General features: G+C 45.2%; 1 protein-coding gene across 8 annotated transcripts in view; it reads left to right on the forward strand.

Annotated features, from left to right (window-relative positions):
* Positions 1 to 26,764, forward strand: part of LOC147888738 (S-adenosyl-L-methionine-dependent methyltransferases superfamily protein) — a 147,844-nt gene that overhangs the window by 91,140 nt on the left and 29,940 nt on the right. For all 8 annotated transcript variants that reach the window (XM_087392499.1, XM_087392495.1, XM_087392501.1 and 5 more), the window contains 2 exons: positions 20,506 to 20,690; positions 23,129 to 23,266. In XM_087392499.1, coding sequence (XP_087248625.1) covers positions 20,506 to 20,690; positions 23,129 to 23,266 — 323 coding nt within the window. The remainder of the gene's footprint in view (positions 1 to 20,505; positions 20,691 to 23,128; positions 23,267 to 26,764) is intronic.

A 26,764-nucleotide genomic window follows, 5' to 3' on the forward strand; every position in this document is an offset into this window, starting at 1 on the left:
GTACAAAACCCTCTACTGCATCTGGACCCCATCTCCAGTGGAGTACGAAATCAAATCAAAGTAGGCAAAGGTCGAGGAGGGGGGAAATCTGAAATGAGTCTGACCCTCGTAACCCCTGTGCCAGTAACTGATTGAGCATAGGAAAGTCTAGCACCTAAAGGGATGACTGTACCTGCCACACTAGCCATATGCTACACAGCTCTGCAACAAGAGCTGACCTCATCAGGAAGTCCAGGGAAAAGGATCCAAAAGGAGACTTGTCTCGGTCCAAGGGAAGTAGAACTGAAGTGCTTCGGCCAAGGCCACAAATGGATGACTCTGCTCTGAAACTGAATCGGTGAGCTCATAAGTACTCTTTGAGCCTGCTCTGCAGACTGAAGGCCAAAAGAAAAGTACCCTCTGTCAAGCAATGAGAAAACTGTAATTGAGACACCCAAAGAGGCCATGCTGGTGTACACCCAATCACGTAACTATTGGCCTCTACCGGGTAGAAAGCCAATGATGTGTGTCGAACGAAAACCCTCCTCTGCTACCTCAATCATCTACACAATGTCGGGAGGAAAAGAAACTGTGACTTCAATCTCCTCAGGTTTGGCGACGGGAGTGGCATTAATGTCCTCCATTGTCTCAGCTTACGCTGTCCTGAGGGGAGGAGCTACCTCTGCTGAAAATACCCACCAAGAACTCGCAACCAACCACAAGTAAACCCCAAAGAAACCTGTAAAAAGAAAGCTCCGATCTTCAGCCTGCGTGTGATGCAAACAGGTTGCTCAGTGCTGAAGCAGACAGCTCCGCCAATGCCTGGAAACAGCCCAGGATCTCAGCTCCCCGGAACACGAGGCGAACAGTCCCGGAGAGGGCCCTGAAACTGCCTAACCTGAAGCAAGGGAGGGGCAGGCAATCAGCAAGGGAGAGGGCCTGAAAGGCAGCCTGGCACGGCCAGGACAGCAGGCTGAAGGGGGGGGGGCGCGAAATTCAGGCTGAAGTGGGGGGGCGACCTGAGCAGGACGCTGCCTAGGGGGCCTGCGCGACCGAGGCAGCAGGGCGCAGGGCCAAAGGCCTGCGCGGCCGAGGCAACAGGGCGCAGGTGACCTGTGAGCTGGGCGCTGCCAAGGGGCCTGCTCGGCCAGGCAGCTAGGGAGCGAAGTGCTGCCTGGGGGCCTGCGCGGCCAGGCAGCTAGGGAGCGGGGGCTGCCAAGGGGCCTGCGCGGCCAGGCAGCTAGGGAGTGGGGGCTGGGCGGGCAGCAGCAGACGGGGAGCTCCTCCTACGAATAGCTGGGAGTCTATATTTTCCCATTTTAATTATGATAATATATTATCTTTATTGAATATATTTTCATGTAACAGTTTTTTGAACTATTGTTGTGGTAGTTGTTAGCTTGAGTGTTGCACCTCAATCTTTTAAATACAGGATGAAATTAACGAGCTCAGAAGCTTCAGCGTAAATGGCATTTCGTGAAGGGTTGGAGTCCTTGTGTGATGCTACAGTGATGACATTATAATTGGATTCATTTTTTCACATGACTTGAACTATTTAGGTGTGTTAAAGTCCTGGAGTACTGTAAGAGTGATAACAGTATGTTGTATTCATTTCAGAACACACATTCATTTGTGCATATGTGATTATACGATTGGGGGTGCTCAATTATATCAGATTGTATGTGAGTATACATATCATCTAGGGTTTCATAGATATTGCAAACTTTTCATCCTTTTCAATAATTTTACTCTCTAATTTCACCAAACAACTAATTCTCCTGTCAAGCAAATTGTATATTTTGCAGTAAATCCTCAGCTCCTTTCATGCTAAGATTGCCTCTCTTTCCATTCTATTTCTCCACTTGATCTCTTGTTCTGAGGTCAAATTGCACATTGCAAAAGCTGTATTCGGTTTTTAAGGATGTCTGTTTGTCTGAAGACATAGTTTTTCTTAAGGTCTTGCATTTTCCACTCGGAAACGATAATACTGAGCTGGTATTATGACAGAGGCAAAGTTAAATAGTGTTTTGATGAATACTGTTGATGTTTTGAGGTGCAAATTTTAATGTTTTTCACATGCAGAAACCGGAGAGCCTAGATTATGGGAGTACAAGCAAATTGTACCCCCTTGACGTTTTTACTGATGCTGAATATATCTGCATGCATTTCCATATATAATGAATATGATTTTCTATTGTTTTATGCAAACATGAAAGATAGGATGCTTTGCAATGGCAATGCAACTTTGGTTGCCACATTACATTGGGATTGCCACTATTGGGGTGTGACCTGATCATGCCACTATTGGGGTGTCAACCCTGTGCATTCCAACAGAACTGCAGTGGTTGCCCAAAACTCCCAGTGTTGTTTCTTGCCATGCTACAAAATGCATGTGCAGTCCAGTGATGAGAAAGAACATCCCCCTCCCAATCTGCATCAGGGAATGCATGGAGTTGCAAGTCAACTATTTTTGACATAGTGCAGATCAAAAATGTGTGTACCATTGACATATCTGTGAACTCTTGTGGATGCCACCTCCCACTGCATGACTATGGGGCAATGCAGCAACTGACAAAGCAACCCAATAGCAAAGGGAAAATTGGGTTTTGTAGAACACAAATAAATAAGGCTACCTGCCATGTATTTGTAAAGAGTAGCATGGAACCCTTAAGCCTTGTCATTCTTACTCACGTGATAGACATGGCTTGGGTCTTGCAATAGCAGTGATCCGTTTAGGGCCGGAGGATCCGCTTAGGCAGGTCATACGCTGGCCACTAAACCAGAGTGCTAGTTGGCTGGGAGTGGAGACCTCGTTCCTGATACAATGGCCCCTAAAGGTGGGCATTGAGCCAATTATTCCTTTGGTGGACCGTCGCACGGATACAGATTATTACCTGTCCAAACCCCCACTGAAGTCACCGAAATCCACAATTCTCACACATGCTTTCATGCAGTTGATGGCCAACCACATGAAAGGATCAATGGACCCATCTTCTCTTTGATCTTGATGCGGGACCAGATGTTCCGTATGATGGAGTGGTTGGAACAATAGGGCAAGGAATTGTGGATCACCCACAGTCACACGGTCATGTTCTAGCTTGCCTTCTCACACAATAGATGTGGCTTGGGTCTCACAATAGCGGTGATCCATATGGGGATTTAGGATCAGCTTAGGCAGGCCACACACTAGCCACTAAACCAATGCGCTACTTGGATGGGAGTGGAGACCTCCTTCCTTATACAATGGACCCTGAAGGTGGGCATTGAGCCAGTTATGCCTTTGGTGCGCCATCGTATGGATATGGATTATTCCTTGTCCCCCACCGAAGCAACAGGAATCCACGATTGTCGCACAGGCTTCCATGCATAAGATGGCCGTGTTTACCACCCCCCCTTCCTCCCCATGAGTTGAACCTTGGTGAATTGGAACGTGCATGGTCTACATGACTAGGCATGGAGTAGTTAATTCTTCATCAAGAGCTGCAGCAGTTTTTGGTGGGTTGTTATGTCGACGTTCTTTGGACATCAAATGGACATCGCTTTTTCCCCAAACGTGGGCTTGAGATTTGGTTCCTAGCTGTGCATAGGAGCAGGGGGTGCACATCTTAGATCCCAAACTCTAGCCACGGATGTTTATGATGAGGGTGAGCTCAAAGGAGGACTGACAATCTAGATGGACTTGACGATGTTAGAGTCCAAGATTGGGATCGTGAACATCTATGCACTTCTTTGTTGGTAGACGCGGCCCTTTTTTGGAGACGACTCACAGAGTGCCTCTCAGACGTCTACTCCTAGATTGTTGGACGAGACTCAACAATCTAGAGTTTGAGGACAAGTAGGGCGGAGCCTCTTTTTCAGCAATGCCCTCACAAGAGTGTAGCATGTGCGAGCAATTCATTTTCGCAGTTAGCAGGCGTGATTCATTGCAGGAGGCAAAGCTTTCCAAACTAACAGCAGCCTCTACTATTCCTTGGGTCAGAGGCAGCATGATGGCTTGCTCGAGAGACTCACATGGGAGATTGGGCCTTGCTTCAAAGGGGGAGCCACAGCTAACCTAGCTGGGATGACGATCAGATTATTCCCTGATCCTGCTTCACCTAAAGCAGCCCCGTTGCGGACACCCTCAGAAGGGGTGTGGATCCCCAATGCATTGTCACAGGGGGAGGGGTTCAACAGTCCATATCAGCACTTTGCCCCCTCAGGACGGTTGGGCCATATCGGCAACAATAGTGATTCAGAGGAGTGAGGAGGATTTAGAGTCACAATCACTACAAAGGCACTCCCTTCATGAGAGGGAGACAGCACTGAGCGTGACTTGACTTCCATGGAGAGACTCAAGGAGCAAACGTGGCCTCCGAGTGGCTTCCAGATATATACAAGAGGGCACGCCTTGACCTTTAGGCCTTTGAGATCTACAAAGTAGGCTCCTCTTACTCGTCCTCCAAGGCATGCTGAGCCCAGTAGGGGGATAGGATGACTAGGTAGTTTTTCCAAACCACCAGCCCACAGTCAATAGGGACCTAGCTCCAAGAGGTACATGACGAGAGCGGCAAGAGGCACATGTCATGTCCAAGATTTATGCCTCAGTACTCGATTTTGAGGTCAGCAGATTTGCGAAGTGCCGAGGACTCAGAGTAGCGGGACAAGCCGGTTTCAGGTGGGATCATGGGACCATGGACCACATTCTCGCGCTCAGATGTATCATCGAGGAGGCGAGGGCATGGAAGCAAAGGGTTTACTGTTGCTTTGCGAATTTTCGCAAGGCATTTGACACTGTTCCGAGAGCTCGCCTAATACGACGCCTACAGGATTTGGGTTACGACCAGGAGATCATTTGGGCTGTCATGGCACTTTATGTGTGAGTTTTAGGCAGAGTCCGGACAGGATCTGGATGGACATACGAGATCATGAGCACTATCGGTGTCAAACAAGGGTGCCCATTATCACCTACCTTGTTTGGCCTCTACATCAACGAGCTCGAGACAGTGTGCTCGATACCTTCCGCTAGACCATCTCACACGTGGAGTTTAGCTTGATCCACCACCATCATGGTGGGGTAGGTTGCTCTGTCGCGGGCACGTTGATCCGGATATTACTTTACGCAGATGACGTGGCTCTCTTGGCTTTCTCAGCAGAGGGGCTCCAAAGACACCTTAATGCACTATAGTCGTTTTGTGAGTCTCATGATTTGAAGGTCAACTCGGGTAAAACCAAGGTTATGATCTTCAATACATCTCGAGCCGTCATGCGTGATGAGCATTTCACATTTGATGGGTCCCTTGTTGAGGTAGTTTCATAATACACCTATCGGCGGGGGGTCATCTTTTCCGGACCCATCTTCACCATGAGACCTGCGATGTAGGCGCGCCTGAGCAGATGATATGCTTCATTGGCTAGACTAGAGAGACAGTGCTTCCGCTCTCACTTTCAGGATCCACGGACCAAAGGGTTGCTTTTTGACTCCTAGGTCCACCCAGCAGGGATGTATGGCAGTCAATGCTGGGGGCCAGACTTATCTGATACAGAGTGGGCCAGGGTGGAGCGGCTACAGGTCCTCATGTTATCACGGATGATCCGTGGTAAGCCATCTATCCCTCACCGATCATCTGGGCGGAGTTTGGGTCACCCCCATTACAGCTAGATGCTGCATTTCAGGTCATTACGTATCTGTACTGAGTCAGGGAGTATGGGGTTTACACATCCGGGCGTAGCAGGATATCATGGCTAGCACTGTCCTCTTCTATGGCACTTGGAGCAGAGGGAGACCAGAGGTGCTGGTATGCACGCACAGAGTGATGGTTTGCAGGACCAGGGCTCCACATGGACAGACTACCTCCTTTCCAGTATAGCATGGATGCTCCTTTCTCTCCCCTCCTAGCACATGAGGTCAACCAAGTTGCCCGTGAGGATCTGCTACAGCTACACACATTCCGGACTTGGTTGGGCCCGAGTGATCTTTTAGTGAAGCTGGGCTTCTACAGAGATTACTTCTTACATATCACAGCGGAGGGTTTCATTGATCCACCAAGATACACGCAGGTTCACCTACCCCCCTCGCTGAGGATCTCCCTTGGGCAGTTCCGGATCTCTTCACATAGACTTCGTATCGAGAGCAGCAGAGCAGAGCGGTTACTTAGGGAGAGGGGCATATGCACACTTTGTGACATGCAGGAGGTTGAGATAGAGAAACATTTCATCTTTAGGTGTCCTGTTTACCATGAGAGCCGAGGGCATTTCTACTGCCTCTTCAGAGATAGTCATGGGGTTTTGGCCCGTTTCCTCTCCTATCCAGACTAGCGATGCTTGGCTGGTTTCATTCATGAGGTGCTCAGACACCGCGATAGGATACTCCAAGCACGGAGACAGGAGTAGACTTCTTCCTCGACCGATACCTCTCAGAGCTCTATCACGGAGTTCTTTCGGCCAGATCACATAGACCCCCACGAGGTGAGACCTCGACATGACCGTGACGCGGAGCCTGTGACCCGATAGCTCAGTTAGAGGGTTGACTCACAGATCATACTTGGGGACATCCCCTCCTTGTTTAGGATCGGAGCCCGACTGACGAGGGTCATAGTGGCCCTGGTTAGACGCAGAGCTACGATCAGGAGACGTACCAGGATTGCACCCTTGACGGGGTGACAACGCTCTATTGCTGACCTCATGCCTCCACTTCCACAACCTCATCTATCCTGATGTCCTGGTGCTGCTGCTAATGATGATGATGGTTATGATGCTGTCGACGATGATGCTGAGATTGATATTGATAGTCGATGTACTTAGGACTTAGTACTGTCATTTTGCATTTTTTTGCATTTTGCATTGGTGTGGATGCTCGTTTAGTAGCTCCAATACCACAGCTCATTGTATCAGGTTTCTCACAGTCTTATAGACCCATCGGTCTTCCGAAGACTTTAATAAAATTTCTTTCTTTCTTTCTGATCCTCAAGAAATTCAAGGCACGACTTTTGTAGGACATTGAGTCAAATTTTCAGACATTGAGTCTTTTCTGCAGGACATTGAGTCAGATTCGCATACATTGGGTCACATTTGCAAAAAATTTCAGCAAAATTTTGGGCTTTTCTGCATTTGCCCTCTTTTTGGCCTATTTGCCCTCATTAAATTTGGGGCTTTTGCTAGATTTGCTGTTTTTGCAGTGAACATTGCCTGCCACAGTCACATTTGGGTCTCGTAAGCCTGGACATGACATTTCAAAATGCAGGAAGCGCATTGCTTCGAAGAAAAAGAAAGCAGGATTGACAGTTCATGCCTCACATGCTATTGAATCCCATGAGCCAGCAGATACTTCACATGCACATGCTCTCCAGGATGATTGGGCATGGGCTGTCCATTGCTCATTTGATCCCTCCAAAGCTGATGCACTCTTTACTACTAATGATGCTCAGTCTTGGTATTTTGATAGTGGTGCTTCCAAGCACGTCACATCTTGCAGACAGTTATTTCATTCTTTAGCTGATGCACCTTGAGGGGGGATTGTCACATGTGCTAATAATGCTTCCTATGCTGTAAAAGGAATTGGAGATGTGCAGCTCACATCCATTTCAAGCCATCGTGTCACTCTGACAAATGTTCTTTTTGTGCCTGGAATTGAAGTCAACTTGATTTCAATTTCAGCAATTGCCACCTCAGGTTTCAGAGTGATTTTTGATGGCTACAGATGCCTAGCTTATGATCTTTGTGATGACAATGCCATAGTTCTCACTGGCACTTTGCAAAAGGGGCTTTATCACCTTGATCATCACTCAGCTGCACTTTCTATTGAAGCATTTGCTATTTCTTTTTTTTTTTTGCAAGAAAGAGACTTCTATTAAGTAAGAGAAAAAACCCGCGAGAGCAAGCTCAAAGCGGAATACATCATGAAATCATGAGGATAAATAAAAAACCCCTCAGAGTGAGGTGGAAAACAACCAAGGCTGAGGCTGAAAGTGCCACCTCAACCTTGTAGTAGTCTCAGAAAAGAAAGGAGAATCCTTCCATCCCATGAAGAAAGAAGCCCTCCTAGCTGAGGTTGCACGGGAGTCTCCTTGCATACCCGTCCATACGGCCATCAAAGTATGTACGGTGTCTGTCCAAATACTAGCCAATGTGTGCGAGGGATGAACCTGAGTACCCTCCAAAGCCTTTGTGCATCTGGCTCTCCAGATATGCCAGGATGCTATGCTCGCTAGAATCTCCCAAGAAGTATCCACAGAGGCATGTACAGTTGTAAAAGGAAGGTGTGGTACCACATCCAACGAACAGGACTCAATCCGATGACGTCGAACCGAAATGGCCCGAGAGGAGTCAAATCTCTCATAGAAAACCTGAGGTCCTGTAAGAGAAAGCCAAGCCACTGAGCCCCATGTCATAAAAAATGGGGAGTGGGCAAAGTGACTGAAAATCCTGGCTACCCCCATCCAAATCATCCTCGCCTGTCTGCAATCCTATAAGCAATGCTGAATAGTCTCCGAAGCAGAGAGGCATCGAGGGCAAGTAGGGTCGGCTCCGAACCTGGACCTCCAAAGGTTCACTGCAATCCCACCATGGATAGAAAGCCAAAAGAAGATAGTGATCTTTCTATTCCTGTGGGATTTCCAGAGTCTCCTCCAGAAGAACCTCTGCAGATCCGCAGTGATATCAAATGTCTCCCAATGAGGAACTTTGAAAGGTCTCCAACCTCTACTACTGAGCTGATATCTCCTGGCATTACTGACGGTGTAATGAAAGAAGGGGATGCTCTTCTCTCGAGCCCTGCGTCAATCCATTCCCACTCTCTGGGGTCCCACTGCAAATACCTGATGGGAACTCCCCCATAGAGCCAGAGCCTCCAAGACCCGGTGGAGAGTAGCCGGGGGTCTGGGTCTAGGAACAACTTTGAATCTGATCCCTGGACCAAAGGACCTACAACCCTGATAGGCTGAAAAGCAGACGCAAGCAAGATGTTCTCTGTGGACCTGAGCAATCTGCCACAGTCCTGGATGCTAAAAACTCAGATTCACAGCTTGCTGAAACTCATCTTTGGCATGAGAGAATGGGTCATCTCAATTATAGAGCTCTTGCAAAGCTACATTCACAGCAGATGGCAAATGATGTACCTCAAACTCACACAGTTTCCAAACATGTGTGTGAGGGTTTCTTTTGGGTAAGATGCATCGATCTCCTTTTCACAAGAATTGTCCCAAATTCTCGCAAAGGAAATTGCAGCTAGTACACAGTGATGTTTGTGGCCCAATGAGGAGAAATGCCATTGGGGGGTACAAATATGGTCAGTCATGCACTACTCCTTACACTCCTCAGCAGAATCCTGTTTCTGAAAGGAAAAACAGGTCCACAATGGAGATGGCCAAATGCATGCTTAAGGCGAAGTCTTTGCCCAATAAATTTTGGCTTGATGTAGTGATGTGTGCCAACTATGTGCTCAATAGATCACCTACAAGGGCATTGAAGGCTGTTACACCTTATGAAGCATGGAAAGGCAGGAAGCCTTCACTTTCACACATGAGAGTTTTTGGGTTTCTTGCATATGTTCATGTGCCATCTCAGCTGAGACATAAGCTTGATGACAAGGCAATCAAATGCATATCTATTGGTTATAGCCAGGAGAGCAGAGGGTATCGGTTATACCAACCAAATACTGGGAAGATTATTGTCAGTAGAGATGTAATCTTTGCTAAACATTCAGCTTCTCCTCTTGTGGACTGCAAAGCTAAGCCAAATGTGGACATGTTTGATGCCTTTTGACTCTTGGTTACCTCTGCCTTCATCAGAGGAAGACTTTGACCAGCAACATGAGCCTTCTACAGGCCCTTTAACAAGCAATGATCAGCCAGTACTCCATGCTGATTTGCAGGTTTCTCTTCCAGCACAAAATGATCCCACTATTCATGATGCAGTGATTGAAGAAAGACCTGACAATAGACAGCAAAGGCAAGTTCCCATATGGCTTCTTGATACATTGAGGGACAGCAAACAAGATCAGCCTTTTGCTTCCCAGACAAGATCAGGGAATAGACAGATGCATGGTCACTTTCTTAAGTTTGCACTCCTTGCTACAGCTTGCAATGAAGAGCCTTTGTGCCATAAAGATGCTTTTGACAGCAAAAAGTGGATGGATGCAATGAGAGCTGAGTTACAATCCATTGCCAAAAATGACACATGGGAATTAGTAGATCTCCCTTCCGGCAAGCATGCCATTGGTACCCGATGGGTCTATAAATTAAAAAGAAAATCTGATGGCAGTATAGATCGCCACAAAGCCCGTCTTGTTGCAAAAGGGTATGCCCAACAACAAGGCATTGACTTTGAGGAGACCTTTGCTCCCACATCAAGGAGTACTACTATTAGATGTGTCATTGCCATTGCAGCCCATCATCATTGGCAAGTGCACCAGCTTGACATCAAAACTGCTTTTCTTCAGGGGGATCTGTAGGAAGAAGTCTATGTCACACAACCTCCTGGCTTTGATGTTGTTAATTCTGAAAACAAGGTGTGCCAGCTTAGAAAAGCCCTTTATGGTTTGAAGCAGGCAGCCAGGGCATGGTATGCCAAAATTCATGCACACTTACTATCCCTTGGTTTTCAGAATAGTCCCACAGAACCCACTCTTTATGTCCGTGGGAGTGGATCTGATTTTTTAGTGCTGATTTTATATGTGGATGATATGCTCATCACGGGCCTAGATACTCAGCATATTGCAGCTTTTAAGGCTGATTTGCAGCAGGTTTTTGAAATGTCAGATATGGGACAGCTCCACTATTATTTGGGCATTCAGTTTGCTCATGTTGAGGGGGTTATCATGATGTCACAGTCCAAGTATATTGGACAGCTCCTTGATCGTTTTTAGTTCGAGGATTGCAAGCCAATCTCTACTCAGTGGACACTGGCTTCAAATTTTCAGCGAAGGATGGGAGCCCACCATGTGATATCACTCTTTATCAGCAGGCTGTTGGATGCCTTACTTATTTATGTCACACCAGACAGTATGCAGTATCTCAGCTCAGTAGATTCATGCACATGCCCAGTTCACAGCATTGGCAGGCAGTGAAGAGAGTCTTCAGATATCTCAGAGGCACTCAGGATTTAGCCTTCTTTTATGGTGATCAGTGTTCACTTAACATGCATGGTTACACGAATAGTGATTGGGCAGGATGTTCCGACACCAGAGTGTCACATACCGGCAATTGTTTTTTGCTTGGCAATTCATGTATCTCTTGGCTTCGCAAGAAGCAACCAATAGTTGCCACATCTAGCTGTGAGGTTGCGTACAGGACAAGTTTCATTGCTACAGTAGAGTGTGTTTGGCTTCGACAGTTACTTACAGATCTTGGTATTCGCCAGACATCCTCCACTATTGTCTACACTGACAGCTAGAGTGCTTTGGCCATTGCACGTAACCCAGTGTTTCATGCGCGTACCAAGCATATTGAAGTTCACTATCATTATGTTCGGGAGTGGTTGTCAACAAGAGACATAGAGTTGTCCTATCTTCCCACAGAGGACAACATAGCAAATATGTTTACAAAGGCACTTTCTCGTCCCAAGTTCGAAGTCTTCCGATAGGCTTTACACTTGGTTCCCTTTTATACATGATATGACATCCCTTGTACATTCATAAGTGGCTATATCCTTGTACATTCACAGGTGGCTATATCCTTGTCTTCTCTTCCAGCACAAAATGATCCCACTATTCATGATGCAGTCATTGAAGAAAGAGCTGTCAATAGACAGCAAAGGCAAGTTCCCGTATGGCTTCTGGATACATTAAGGGACAGCAAACAAGATCAGCCTTTTGCTGCCCGGACAAGATCAGGGAATCGACAGCATGGTCACTTTCTTGAGTTTGCACTCCTTGCTACAGCTTGCAATGAAGAGCCTCTGTGCCATAAAGATGCTTTTGATGGCAAAGAGTGGATGGATGCAATGAGAGCTGAGTTACATTCCATTGCTAAAAATGACACATGGGAATTAGTAGATCTCCCTCCCGGCAAGCATGCCATTGGTACCCGGTGGGTCTACAAATTAAAAAGGAAATCTGATGGCAGCATAGATCAATACAAAGCCCGTCTTGTTGCAAAAGGGTATGCCTAACAACAAGGCATTGTTTTTGAGGAGACATTTGCTCCCACATCCAGGATTACTACCATTAGATGTGTCATTGCCATTGCAGCCCATCATCATTGGCTAGTGCACCAACTTGACATCTAGAAAAGCACTTTATGGTTTGAAGTAGGCACCCAGGGCATGGTATGCCAAAATTCATGCACACTTACTATCCCTTGGTTTTCAGAATAGTCCCACAGAACCCACTCTTTATGTCCGTGGGAGTGGATTTGATTTTTTAGTGCTGATTTTATATGTGGATGATATGCTCATCACGGGCCCAGATACTCAGCAAATTGCAGCTTTCAAGGCTGATTTGCAGCAGATGTTTGACATGTCAGACATGGGACAGCTCCATTATTATTTGGGCATTTAGTTTGCTCATGTTGAGGGGGGTATCATGATGTCTAAGGCCAAGTATATTAGATAGCTCCTTGATCGTTTTCAGTTTGAGGATTGCAAGCCAATCTCTACTCCAGTGGACCCTGGCTTCAAATTCTCAGCTCATGATGGGAGCTCACCATGTGATATCACTCTTCATCAGCAGGCTGTTGGATGCCTTATTTATTTATGTCACACCAGGCCTGACTTACAGTATGCAGTATCTTAGCTCAGCAGATTCATGCACATGCCCAGTTCACAGCATTGGCAGGCAGTGAAGAGAGTCTTCAGATATCTCAGAGGCACTCAGGATTTAGCCTTCTTTTATGGTGATCAGGGTTCACTTAACATGCATGGTTACACGAATAGTGATTGGGCAGGATGTTCCGACACCAGAGTGTCACATACCGGCAATTGTTTTTTGCTTGGCAATTCATGTATCTCTTGGCTTAGCAAGAATCAACCAATAGTTGCCACATCTAGCTGTGAGGTTGCGTACAGGGCAGCTTTCACTGCTACAGTAGAGTGTGTTTGGCTTCGACAGTTACTTACAGATCTTGGTATTCGCCAGACATCCTCCACTATTGTCTACACTGACAGCTAGAGTGCTTTGGCCATTGCACGTAACCCAGTGTTTCATGCGCGTACCAAGCATATTGAAGTTCACTATCATTATGTTCGGGAGCGGTTGTCAGCAGGAGACATAGAGTTGTCCTATCTTCCCACAGAGGACAACATAGCAAATATGTTTACAAAGGCACTTTCTCGTCCCAAGTTCGAAGTCTTCCGACAGGCTTTACACTTGGTTCCCTTTGTTACATGATATGACATCCCTTGTACATTCATAGGTGGCTATATCCTTTTGGATGAACATGTGCCACCATGACCAGAAAATACCAGGTATTCTGAGACGTTTCCAGAATACCTTAGCCCATCCCATGGAGGGGGGTTTGTAGGCCATCTTATGGTGGTTCTAGTGATGCCCTATAGGCCATGGCATGTGCCTTGTAGGCATAAATATAGGCACTTATAGTTTTAGTGCCTTTTAGGCCAGATAGGACACGTAGTCCTATGTGACACCTAGGACACTTAGTCCTAGGTCTAGGTACAAGTACTTTGTACTCTTTCTTTTCTTTACAACTCTAGTCGACGTGACGGCAGACTCTATCGACTCTTTGCACCTTGCTCTCTCTCTATCATCTAACGATCCTACAGACACGGTGGTGATGGTGAAGTGTCTAAATTGACTGTCACTGAATTTGGTCTAGGGTACGAGGCTAGGAGCCTTAGTTAATGCCCAAAAGGTACCTATGGTGTTATGTGCAACAAGTGCAACTCTCAGTGCTATTAGAGTGGTTTCATTTTCTAAGGTCATTGGTTTGGTTCAGTGGGGTCGTCCTTTCAAAATTGACCCCCTAGAGATCCTTCAAAATAGGGTCATTGGTTCCTTGCATTAGGGTCATGGTGTGCCATCTGACCTCCTAGGGGCATTAAAAATCCCACTCCTCATTTTGCTTAGGTATCGCTGGTGGCCTATGTGCTTGCCTTGTGTCACCTCTGGAAGCCCCTGGATCCCTTCCTTGGCTCTCCTTTCTGTTTTGAGACTTCACCCCTACCAGAGCAGCCTCATTCTCTTCATGGCGGCAGAACATGGCGGATTTCTGCAGCTCTCCCTCTACTTGCTGAAGTCGATTTTTGAGCTTTCTCCGCGACAGTTCTCCTCCCCTTGGTGGCCTCTCTTGTTGGCATGCTTCGGGGACCTAGACGCCGTCATTCTAGGCCACTTTTGAAGCTGTTTTCGACTTTCTTCGCGACAAAAGTTCTCTTTTCTGAATCTGAAGCCATATTGATGGGCACCTCTCTTCCTGCTCCTGCCTGCTACAAGGTGCACTGAAAACGGAGCTGTTTGTGGGCTGAAAACACTGTTCTGGTGGACGAATTCTTGGCTGATCTGATGCACTTTTCTCTAATCTTTTCTAGTGTTGGAAGACACTCCTAGACAGCTCTCTCCTACCAGAGTTTGCTGTCCGCTTCTCATCCTACTTTTGGAGCTGTTTCGGGTTGAAACAGGCTTTTTCTGTTGATTGAACTCTCATCTTCCCTTTCTACTCTTTGCTCTAGCTATCTTTACTGAGTTCCTGCTAGATTGGATGCCCTGCCGTTGGCCCGGGAGAGGATTGGGGGACTGGTTGTGATACTCTCTTCGTGGGGGTGCAGTAATGCATTGCTTGGTATGCTGTCAGAGTGGTCTACTTGTGATTACGCATGTCTACTGAAAGGAACCAAGGTAATAGCACTGGGAGTTGGTCACTAGTGTAGCCACGGGTTGGCGTTGTATTGGGTTGCACTTGCGGGTGAGCTCATCAAGGGAGTCCTTTTGTATCTTTGAGCTAACCAGTTTAAATAAATACCGCAAGGGGCGCCAAGTGTTGGGGCCAACAGGTGTCACTCTCTATGTTTCTGAGTAGGGGCATTCTAGCCTCCTTTGTCTTGAGTGGTTCCATGATGCTGTGCAATGAAGTTCTATGCTTTGAGTTTGGTTTGTGAACAAAGGCAATGAATTAAGTTGGCTGTATTTCCATCATTGTGAGATAGTAGAGACAGATACACTGCCCTTAGTATTCTAAGGCCGGTTACAGTGTCACAGGGACGTGGTGGTGATGGTGAAGTGTGTAAATTAACTGTGACTGAATTTTGCTTAGGGTACCAGGCTAGGGGCCTTAGTTAATGCCCAAAAGGTACCTATGATTTTATGTGAAACAAGTGCAACTCTCAGTGCTATTAGAGTGGTTTCATTTTCTAAGGTCATTGGTTTGGTTTAGTGGGGTCATCCTTTAAAAATCGACCCCCTAGAGATCCTTCAAAATAGGGTCATTGGTTCCTTGCATTAGGGTCATGGTGTGCCATCTGACCCCTTAGGGGCATTAAAAATCCCACACCTCATTTTGCTTAGGTGTTTGCTGGTGGCCTATGTGCTTGCCTTGTGTCACCTTTGGAAGCCCCTGGATCCCTTCCTTGGCTCTCCTTTCTATTTTGAGACTTCACCCCTACCAGAGCAGCCTCATTCTCTTCATGGTGGATTTCTGCAGCTCTCCCTCTACTTGCTGAAGTCGATTTTCAAGCTTTCTTCGTGACAGTTTTCCTCCCCTTGGTGCCCTCTCTTGCTGGCATGCTTCCGGGCCTTCATTCTAGGCCACTTTTGAAGCTGTTTTCGACTTTCTTCGCGACAAAAGTTCTCTTTTTCTGAATCTGAAGCCATATTCATGGGGCCTCTCTTCTTGCTCCTACCTGGTGCAAGGTGCATTGAAAATGGAGCCGTTTGTGGGCTGAAAACATTGTTCTGGTGGATGAATTCTTGGCTGATCTGCTACAGCTTGCTGGATGCACTTTTCTCTGATCTTTTCTGGTGTTGGAAGACACTCCTAGACAGCTCTCTCCTACAAGAGTTTGCTGTCTGCTTCTCATCCTACTTCTGAAGCTGTTTCGGGCTGAAACAGGCTTTTTTAGTTGGCTGAACTCTCATCTTCCCTTTCTACTCTTTGCTACAGCTATCTTTACTAAGTTCCTGCTAGGTTGGATGCCCTGCCGTTGGCCTGGGAGAGGATTGGGGCACTGGTTGTGATACTTTCTTCCTGGGGGTGCAGTGGTTGGCCTTGGGCTTGGTAATGGCTTGGAAATGGGTAATGCATTGCTTGGTATGCTGTCAGACTGGTCTACTTGTGATTATGCATGTCTACTGAAAGGAACAAAGGTAATAGCACTGGGAGTTGGTCACCAGCACAGCCACGGGTTGGCGTTGTATTGGGTTGCACCTGCGGGTGAGCTCATGAAGGGAGTCCCTTTGTATCTTTGAGCTAACCAGTTTAAATAAATACCGCAAGGGGCACTAAGTGTTGGGGCCAACAGGTGTCACTCTCTATGTGTGCCATCTCAATCCGGTAGCACCCTCAGAGAAAAAGGGAGAACCCCTCCAAACTCGAAGAAATACAGTCCTAGAAGAGGCTGCCCGTGAAGGGCCCTGCATGTTAGCCCATATGGCTATCAAAGTGTGAACCGTGTCACTCCAAATACCCATGAACACCTGTGATGGGTGTATCTGGGTGCCATCCAAGGCCTCTGTGCGTCTGGCTCTCCAAATGTGCCAAGAGGAAATGCTAGCCAAAATCTGAAGTCACGGAACTCTCATCCTCACTGCTGGTTTCGCTTCTCTCTTCCTCTTCACCTGCTGAATCTGAAACTTCAGTCCTGCTTACCATATCGAAATTCAATTTCTTCCCATTCGTATGTATAGAAAAGATTCATTTGTGCCAATTCTGAATTGCACCTACCTTCCTCAACCACGGCCTTCCAAAAATCAAAGGATAGGCTCCTAACCCCACAAGCATCACATGACAATCCACTCGACATGAAACACTGAATGTCTAACCTCCAGGCCAGGTACTATCCCTAAAGTCTTCACCTTGGAGTGGTTTGCCATTCTGATGCAATAACTAGAGTAGCGGGATATCTTGAGTCCTAAATGGATAAACATCACCTCCAACACGAGGAGGCTTATCACAGTGTGTGCTGTAATGTCCCCACTCTCCACAATTAAAGCACTGGACACAAGGTGCAAATGACCCTTGACCTCATCCTGCCTGCCATGGGCCTGAATTATTTGAAGAAGGCATGCTGCCTCTGCCATAACCAGCAGATGATCTACCTCTTCCCCTACCGTTCATCAAATTCAAATGCAAACTCTTCATAAGCTCCGACATTTCATGAATTTCTTCTTTTATATTCTCCTCCTTCTTGACTTCAGGCTTTTGTATTTCTGGCTTCACATGAGAGAGAATTTCAGGCACATGCTGAACCATTGGCATCTTTTGCATCATTTGTGACCGTCTTATCTGCTTCCTGTTTTTCTCTTTTGCTACCCTGAGAGCATCCTCATAAGTGACCAGCTCTTTACATTCAATCTTTATCCTAATCTCCGGCTTCAGACCAGCAACAAACCTATCCTTTTTTATGACTCTGGGAGGAACTTCAGGTAATAAGGCCACCTGCCATTTATTCCACAACACTGTGAACTTACCGACATACTCATCCACTAACTGAGTCGGCTGTTGCTGCAATAAACATAGCTCTCTCCAAATGCCATTAGGATCTCTAACACACATAAACCTGTCCAGGAAAGCTGTCCTTACCTCTGGATAAGTCGGGTTTCTGTGAGCACATTGATCATCACACATCCTTGCAGAGAAAGTCTGCAGCCAAGTTCTCGCTTCTCCCAACAGACAAAAGGATAGAATGTGAAGGACTTCTGGAGCATTCCTGTCTTTAATAAGAGCTGTGAACTCCAAGCACTCTAAAAATCTCTCTGGGTCTTCATTGGGCAATCCGTGAAATCGAGGAAATTCATGAGCCATCTCTTCTATTAACTAACTTATCTCAAACACACTTCCAACCAGAAATACCACCCAACCTCTTCTGGGAAGAAAGAAAAAATAATCACTCTACTGAAGAAAGCTTACGCTGCATCTGACTGGCATTCTTCTTCCTAAGAGCAATCACTTTCAAAGCCTTTTGAACCTTAGCACAAAGACGTATCACCCGAAGTTCGACATCAAGGCATCTATCTCTCTTGTGTCCACACTCCCCACATTACTCACAATGAATCACTCTCATGCGAGGCTTTTTCTTCATAGTTTCAATCCCTAACCACACAGAACTTCAAGCAACATTCCCCAACCAATTCTTCCGGGCCGTTTTGTCTTGAGTACCCAATCTCAATTCAAAACTCCTCCTATCCCCGACAGGATCGCCAAAAAAGATGATAAGGGAAAAATGGAAAGACAACCAGGAATTATGTACTTCACCACGTCAGATAGCTGAGACTTCATAGGGATCAGCTGCAATGTGGGCTCGTACATGATGAGCTTATGAACCAAACTCTAGAGTATGTGTCTTTGTAATAGGCACCGAGACAGACCCCCATAAAAAACTGACTGAACACAACCCGAGACAACTAGACTTTAGAACTGAACTTTCCTCAACAACTCAGAGAACGGTCAGCCTCAGAATACTACGAACCCACAGCCCACATGAAGGTTATCTTTGGGACTTTTCAAGACATCAACCCACAATCAAGATCCCACAGCCAAGACTCGTAAGCCTCCATCAAGAGCAACAGCTCGTAACTCTGGACATGATCATAACTGCTCCATAGCATCTCCTTCTCAAACACCGAGCTCCAGCATTCCATAACTCTCCCCAAAGCTGCAATCAACAACCAAACAGTGAAAGGGACTGGCTAGCAGGTTGCATCAGTCGTCTCTGCTCTTACACAACTACATCCGCGGCGTCTGTATCTTTCTCTTGCTCGTAGAGTACTCCACACTCATAGCTTCATGTCGTCAACAGTCCTCCAGTCAGCAGAACTGATACCACGGCTATGCCGGCAATAGGTCATAACCAGCCACCTACAAGCCCACACGGAAGACATCTCAGTACTTACCTCTCTCTTGCTCATGGAGCACTCATCAAAAGATCCCCGGTCTCTTTCCTTCTCTGCGCAATCCTGGCCCCCGCGCTTTTGAGCTCCTTCTAGCCACTCAGCAGCGACCTGCGCTCTCTTCCAGAGCTCCTTTCTGTGTCTGAGATCCTCCTCTTTCAGCAACAGTCCCGTCCTTCGACGCCCATCCGCCACTGTGCCATCCAGAAGCACCTCCTTCATTCTCACGTAGCCACAACTCATGCATGCTTTTTTAATTACAGCCACGTCATCTTTTCCTTTTTTTTACCACTCTCCCATTAAAAAAATGCAAATATCCCCCCAAGGCACATTAAATGCACATTTTGGACTTTTAGTCACACAATTCCCACACACATTAGCATGCACATTAAGGCTTGCATGCACCCCCATAAACCCACATGAAAAGCCCCTTGACATGGGCACCAAAACATATCGAATTCCTGTAACATGCAAGACCATGTTGACTCAGGAAAATATAAAAAAACCCTTCATGACTTGACTTTACATGACCCCAAAAATATTTCACTTGACCACACACTAGACACCCTTGCTCTGGAAATCTGGTACAACCACATTGCATTTCATCATTTCCCATGAAGTCCCTGCAAAACATACTTTATTATCTAAAAAAACTATACATCAGTCCATCATGCTTGTGAAAGAAAAATCCACAAATGCCAAAAGCCCACATCTACCCTAGATGTGTACAACTATGTGCCTACCCACAGCTATATACAGTGCTAAAAAACTTGATACAGGTTTTGTCCTATCACGGTGAAACGAAAGAAGGGAATCCCCCTCTCTCGGTGCCCATGATCTATCCACTCCCACTCTCCTGGGTCCCAGTGCAAGCACCTGATAGGTGCACCTCCATATAACCACAACCTCCAGGATCCTAGGGCCAAGAGCAGAGGGTCTGGGTCCAATAACCACTGCAAGCCCGCTCCATGGTCCACAAAACCAGCAATCCTGACAGTTCTGATTGAATTCTAGTGTGACTTCATTTGTAATTTTCTAACTGCATTTTGAAACACTAGACATCCAGAGTGATGAATCTACACTTCATACATTGTGTAGAGGATGAATCTACCCAAGCTTACAAAAGCTGAATTTGTCCATTCTCATGAGGAGTACTGTTTAGAAAGTAAATTGCTCATCAGGAATTTATCCTGAAACTTGATACCCATTTTTAAGATGGTTTCTACTATCGGTTTGTCCATTGCACTACTTTTGTAGATGTGAGTTTTCTGATTGCATGTTCCAGAGAAATCACTGATATAATGAATTGGTGACTTCTGACTGGGTATTTACAAGTTTGTATAACCATGTGCTTGTGCATGAACATGGATAAATTCAACTGTGCAGTGTGCATCAACTGACTGTATTCTTTACTGAAGCTACACCTGTGGTGTTATTCACATGTATGCATATGGTCCTCTGTAATGCAGAACTGATTTCATTGATTTATTGGCCATGCACGGGATATGTTAGTTCTGTGTGATTTTTATTTGGCTATGTCTATTTGGTTGCAGGTGTGGACTCTTCATTTCCAGCACTAGAACTCGCTAATGCAAACAGGAAGCTGAACAAGCTTGATCCAGACTGCATCAGTTTTGTGAAAGCAGATATCACTGAGTTTATGAAAGGAGCAATCTCAGAAGGACTATCATGGGATCTAGTGGTCCTTGATCCACCCAAATTGGCTCCAAATCGAAAGGTTGGTTAGTAGTCCTCCATCACTATAAGTGTCATGTATTTTCTGAGTGCTCTCAAGTATATGTACATTTTAAAGTGGATATCAACAGAAGCTCACATACTGGGCTCAGCATCTGTGAGTTCACCCTTCATCTAAAATCCTGAACAACAATTCTACATAGAGACTTTGCATAATTATATGCATGCATGTGAGTATGCAAACAAATCTATATTGGGAGATCATATGTTTGTATGACCTACATACACAGCTGGGTACTTCTAAACTTGGTGTGGATGCCATATTAGCTAGTACTAGCTATGCATGGTGGAGTTGATAGTTTGTAACCTTGCAGGTGACTCGAATGAGTTTGTAATCTGCAATTCATGCAAAGCTGCTTTGAACATGTTCTCTGATTTACATAAAATGCATATCAATATTGCTATGTAAGGAAATGATCTTTATGCGAAATCAAGTGTATGTAGAGAACAAAAAGCACAACTGTGGACTAGTCGCAAGGCCGTTCCTGTTTTGGAGAGCAGGCTCAGCTCAAAGAGCTCATAGGCAGGCGCAGTGGATACATCCTCTATAAAGTGCGGGATGAGAAGGTTCAAGGCACACAATGCTTGAGAATTCTAAGGAGCTCTTTCTGCATGCGTTTTGGGCGGAAGATCTCCTCCACACAGATGGCTAGGTGGCCGGGGTTGGAGTCCCCTGGCACATGGGCATGATGACTGCAGATCACGACACATGGTGGGACATCCCATGCCTACAGTGTGCTCAAAACACTTTATATGGTATCGAGCCTACCGGCTCTTTTGGATTCTTTGCATGATGGCTGGTCCTTCGGAAGATGAATATGGCTGCTGCTGATGATGACTGCTGAACGACTATACTGAGCTCGAGGGAGGGTATGGAAGAGCGAGCTCAGCTCGTGGATGGCACATATGGGACTGTCCCATGGAATAAATCACACATATGGTGTGGGTCATGTGGGTGGAAGGCTTGATGCCTAAGAACCTAAGGAGGCCTCTATCCCCATTCACCTTTTGAGAAAGAGGACCTCCACATGGGGTGGCTAGCAGCAGGGGGTTGAGATTTCCTGTCAGTGGTTCATGCGTCACGCCTACAGTGTACTTAGAATGCATACTTGTAATACCGCACAATAGAGGCACTATGCACCTGGCATTTGGTCACGCCTGTAATTGAAGCTTTCATATCTGCAGTGAGTTCCAACAATTTGCTTGAATGCTTTTGTTTTAGTAGAGAGAGAGGTTTTCACGAAAAGGATACAGCACAAAGCAAACAAGCAGGACTACAACTACAGGCAGCTTGGAAAGATATAACTAAAGTGTGCAGAAGAGGACTTGAGATGTGACTTTCATAGCCTTGAAGAAAGGACACCCCACTTCAAAATGAAAACTCAACTTTTGCTTTTGTATGATTCCATGTTTAGATAGGAGGGAGATATTAGCTTGGCATCTCGTGTGTTGGTACAACCACCTCATTTCTGAGGTCATTAAATAGCTTACTGTTCAAACACCTATTCATCAACATTGTGGTTATTTTATCGATTGTCCTTCAGTAGTCAGAAATTATTCTTCTCATTCAATTTGTTACACAGGAATCATCGATGTTTTCAAAATGGACAGGCAATACATGAGTATGTTCATGTCTGCTGTTAGCATTAGAGCAAGCAAAAAACTCTCAATCAGGGGAAGAAGAACACAGGAATGTGCTACTGTACTACGTTGTCTGCAGGTAGAACACAGGGATTATCTAGTTCTTCTACAAAATTTTCAAACCCAACTTCTTCTCAATCAGATCAGCTTTGTCTTCAACCAAATCTGACTCGCATTTCTTAACATGCTCAGCTGATCCCTCCACAGAAGCTCACCCTGGCAAGGGAATCTATTGACAAGCCTGGATAGCTACCACATGGATTTTCACTGAAAAGTGCTGATAGATGGTTGTCTGCCAATGTCACTTGCATAAGGGCACTTGATCATGAATTAGATATAGCCCATATTCTACCTGGCCTGCCCATGGGTGTTGGATGGATAATCTTGGATCTCTCAATCATGTCCTTGCATGCTCATTGGATATCTCCTTATATGGGGGTGCACCAAGCGAGTATGATTTGAACTAGAACCTGGGGGTGGAGCATTGATTTCCAACAAATACATGAGAGCACCCATACACATTAGCTGTCATGGTTCAGGTTTACCAGTGTACCAAATTTGTACCAAAGCCATTATAATTTTCTTTACAGAGTTGCAAATGCTTAACTTGGTTGGTCTTGTATCAAACATGTTCGTGAGATTTGGTTTGTCTAATGCACATCAAAATTTGAGTATGTTCTAAAGTTAAGGTAATGCGTCTAGATTCAAATGCTGCTTTGGTCTTATACTAACCAATTTCAAAGAAAGTTGTGACAATCAAAGGGATACAATTTTATGCAGGCCTTGCAACGTGCAACTGGCATGTATCGGAACCTTAATACCTTGGCTATGCGGTTGCTTAAACCTGGGGGCTTGTTGATGACATGTTCTTGTTCAGGTGCAATGACCCAAAGTGGTTCTTTTCTAGATGTTCTTCAGGTATTGAATTCTTGCTTGCAATCGCTAATATTTTGATCGCTTGGAAATGCTCATACATATTTTCCCCATAGAGTTGTTACTGTCTTTATTTTTTTGTTTTCGTTCCAGGAAGGATTTGAATTTGTGAGTCTCTATGCTTTTTTATAAGCATGATATGACCTTTGAAGTATAGATACTCATGTGAACGCTCGGATTAAAGCTAGTTGCTCTAGATGGTTTAAGACTTACCTGCTAATAATGTCTTACTTCGCGACTCCGGTAGCATTGGTTGATATGGTAGCTCTTTCAGCCTCCTTGCAAAGGAAAAGTAATTACATTATGAACAGAGAATACTAGGAGCATGGTGAAACACCAGCCAAGCAAAAGGATTACCCTGACATGTGCAGGCAATTAGATTGGAGCTTTTAAGTGAGATAGTTTCTCCAATTAGATAGTTTCTCCAATTAGAATACTTGCTATACAGCCTATCCAACTTAAAATGGAGCTAGCAGACTCATCTTTGAGATTGGCTCCATTTCCTCTAGTGTGGGGTCTAGACCATTTGTAGCCAATGGGCTATCTACGGTAAGAACATTGTCCCATAACACAGTCCCTCACCATTGAGTGATGTTATCGATAGGTCCTACTCATGAGGCATCTTGCCTGTGGCAATAGCATCCAAGAGAGATCTCTCTTTGGGAAATCACGTCTCCCTCACATCTAATACAGTTAGAGTTAATGCCAGTCTCAATTGTCCTAGCTGTCCAAAAAGTCTCGAATGTCTACCAAGGCAGTCATGTTAGATGTGTCTCGAGCCCCTCATTTAAAGTCTCAAAATCAGGTATTAGCTTGCCCTTGGTTGGACCCAACATTTCTAATCCAGATTTCATTCTTGGATTTGTGTACGGATGTTCATTTATTTTAAAGATTAATTGAGGCAAGAGACTAGCATGGGAGGACTTATGTTTTCATTCAACGTAGGTCATTTTATTTTGGATTCTAAAAAGAAAGATAGTGATCAGCTTGGAGTTAACTAAAACTTTCAAAAAGGCAATCTAACGAATGAGCATTTATCAAAATCATCTCAAGATAAATATGGCATCTCATAAATCAGGCTAAAGTGATTGCGTAGTTTCTTGAAGTCATGTCCAAGGAATAACTTCGTCACATACTCTTGCAACGGTTAAATGAACAATTGAAAACCTAAACGTGTGGAAACTATCTCTCACCACACCTTTAAGGGCCTTGAGGCCAAATCTCAATTTCAAAGTTCTAGAACCAGATCTTAATTCTATAGACGTATTACTTTCCAAATGCGTCCTTTATGGTGGTGACTTGTCAAGAAGAATAGTACCGTCAAGATTTCTAGATAGAAGTGGTTACTTGTGGAGGGCCTTGGAATTTCAAATAGCATTAATATTCACAACTGTATACGTTAATAAGAGAAACCGGAGACCGTGAGTGCCCACTATAACATACCTTCAGCTCACAAACACAGTAAGAGCATCGCAGATGAACCCACAACCTATATATTTCATCAACATGCTTAAAAACTGTAGACTAGGGCAAGCAATGGAAGCAATGGAGGTGGAAGTCAACGAGCAAAACCGTACTGCTGTAATAATTTGCAGGAATGAAAGAACTAGTACAAAGTACACCCAATATAATGAAACCCTAGGATAGGGTGTCCTAGTAGTACCTAGTGTACTAACTGGTACATGTACTAAATGTCCTGTATCTCCTAACTGCCTACATCTAGGCCTACAAGGCTCATACCAAGGAACATAAGGCACCAATGGGTAGCCCATGGGATGGCCTACAAACCCCGCTCCATGGTATGGGCTAAAGTATCCTGGACACTTTGATAAAACAAAAGAGGAACACGGCTAAAAAACAACAGATAATCTTCAATTTGGAAGATATTGAGGCCGGGGCAATCATGGAATCAGAACTGCAGTGTGTACAGGCTCCAAGTGACAGTAGCCTAGCACACTATCTAGAGCATGGATCCAAATACATGAATCGTGTCATACACAAGCTCATTGCAATCATTCCCAGACACAAAGCGGAAGATCCACGAATCACCAATCCCAAAATAAATAGCATTCTCAGGATAACATGCACCTTCTGACAGCACAAGAAACATCAAAATATAGGAAATGAACCCACAGCTCACTGGGAAAAGTCTCTCTGTATCTGCATGAAGAACCAATCACGTACTGCTTCACAGGTGTCTTCCTGTCTCAGACCAAATTGCACATGGAGCCAGCAAAAAACTCTTTTAATGACGTACATAAGTCAGCGATCAAGCTTCCTCGTCAAATCAGCAACCCACTTTTCGCGTTGTCGTAGGTAGATCCATAGACAAACCAGCACCTATATTAAATTGCCTCTGCCTTATCGCCATCCAATCACTTCAGAAGAGCAGCTAAGGAAAATCTCAAATGAACTCTCAAATCTAGTAAATCAGCCAGCAACCTGACAAACTCTAGTCTCAACGCAATTTGATCAATCAATTGGCATACTGATTTAGGCTCCCCCTTCATTTGCATGCCAACCCCCTCCTTGAGACAGCCATGGATCCATCGCTCTTTTGGAAACTCTAGCAATCTTCCATTACATAACATGGCAGCTCCCCTCTTCCTCTGAGCGTTTCACTTGATCACGTAGCCAGCTTGCACATCCATGCAGAACTCCTACATTTGCTGGCCACCTCATCTCATGCATTAAACCACTCTCTTTTTCCTTTCCCAAAAAACATACACCAAGCAATTAATGCCACACACACATTCAATGCACATTCCTTCAAACCCAAGACAAATCACAACCAACTACAATTTTTGACCCAATGCTGACACATAGTAAGATTCATATCCATCCTCAATTTTTGATACCTGATACATATAAATCTGTTAACACCTAATTCTTCACACCAATCACGGGCATAGGCACACAGATTATCCTCCCAGCCAACCTCGATGGTAGCAAGCTCTAAGAAAATCTTTTTTTATGTGAAAGCTTCAACTTACTTATTCCCAACGAGCCCCAATTCCCTAGATGGATCTAGTATGCCACATGTCTTCATTCTAAGGTACCTCCTAAATGCATCATTTACCCCTCTCTTGGGGTATCATTGAATCATTTGCCCCTTGGCACATTTAATGCATTTAGACTCTTTCGCCTTAGATCCACCTAGTACAGTGCCATATCACCCTCATCAAGAACCTTGACTTTAATTCCTTTCTGATCATTTACGTAAAGCTCAACAAATACAATACAAACATTGATCCTTCAAAGGAAAATGTAGACCGACCCTTCCGAGGTCATGTTACCTCGACTTGAGCGTAACATTCCTTCCCTCTTCAGGCATCGGCGTCCTCAATGATAAAGTCTGGGAACACTCTTCGTAACTAGTATACGGATTCCCAGGTAGCTTCTGATAGAGGTAAACCATGCCATGCAACCAACACCGTGGGTATCTCCCGATTGCGTACTTGCATTGTTCCTTGGTCCAGGATT

The sequence above is a fragment of the Dipteris shenzhenensis genome, chromosome 21 (assembly GCF_047967505.1).
Source record: "Dipteris shenzhenensis isolate YYH24624 ecotype China chromosome 21, Dip_SZ_1.0, whole genome shotgun sequence".
Taxonomy (NCBI): domain Eukaryota; kingdom Viridiplantae; phylum Streptophyta; class Polypodiopsida; order Gleicheniales; family Dipteridaceae; genus Dipteris; species Dipteris shenzhenensis.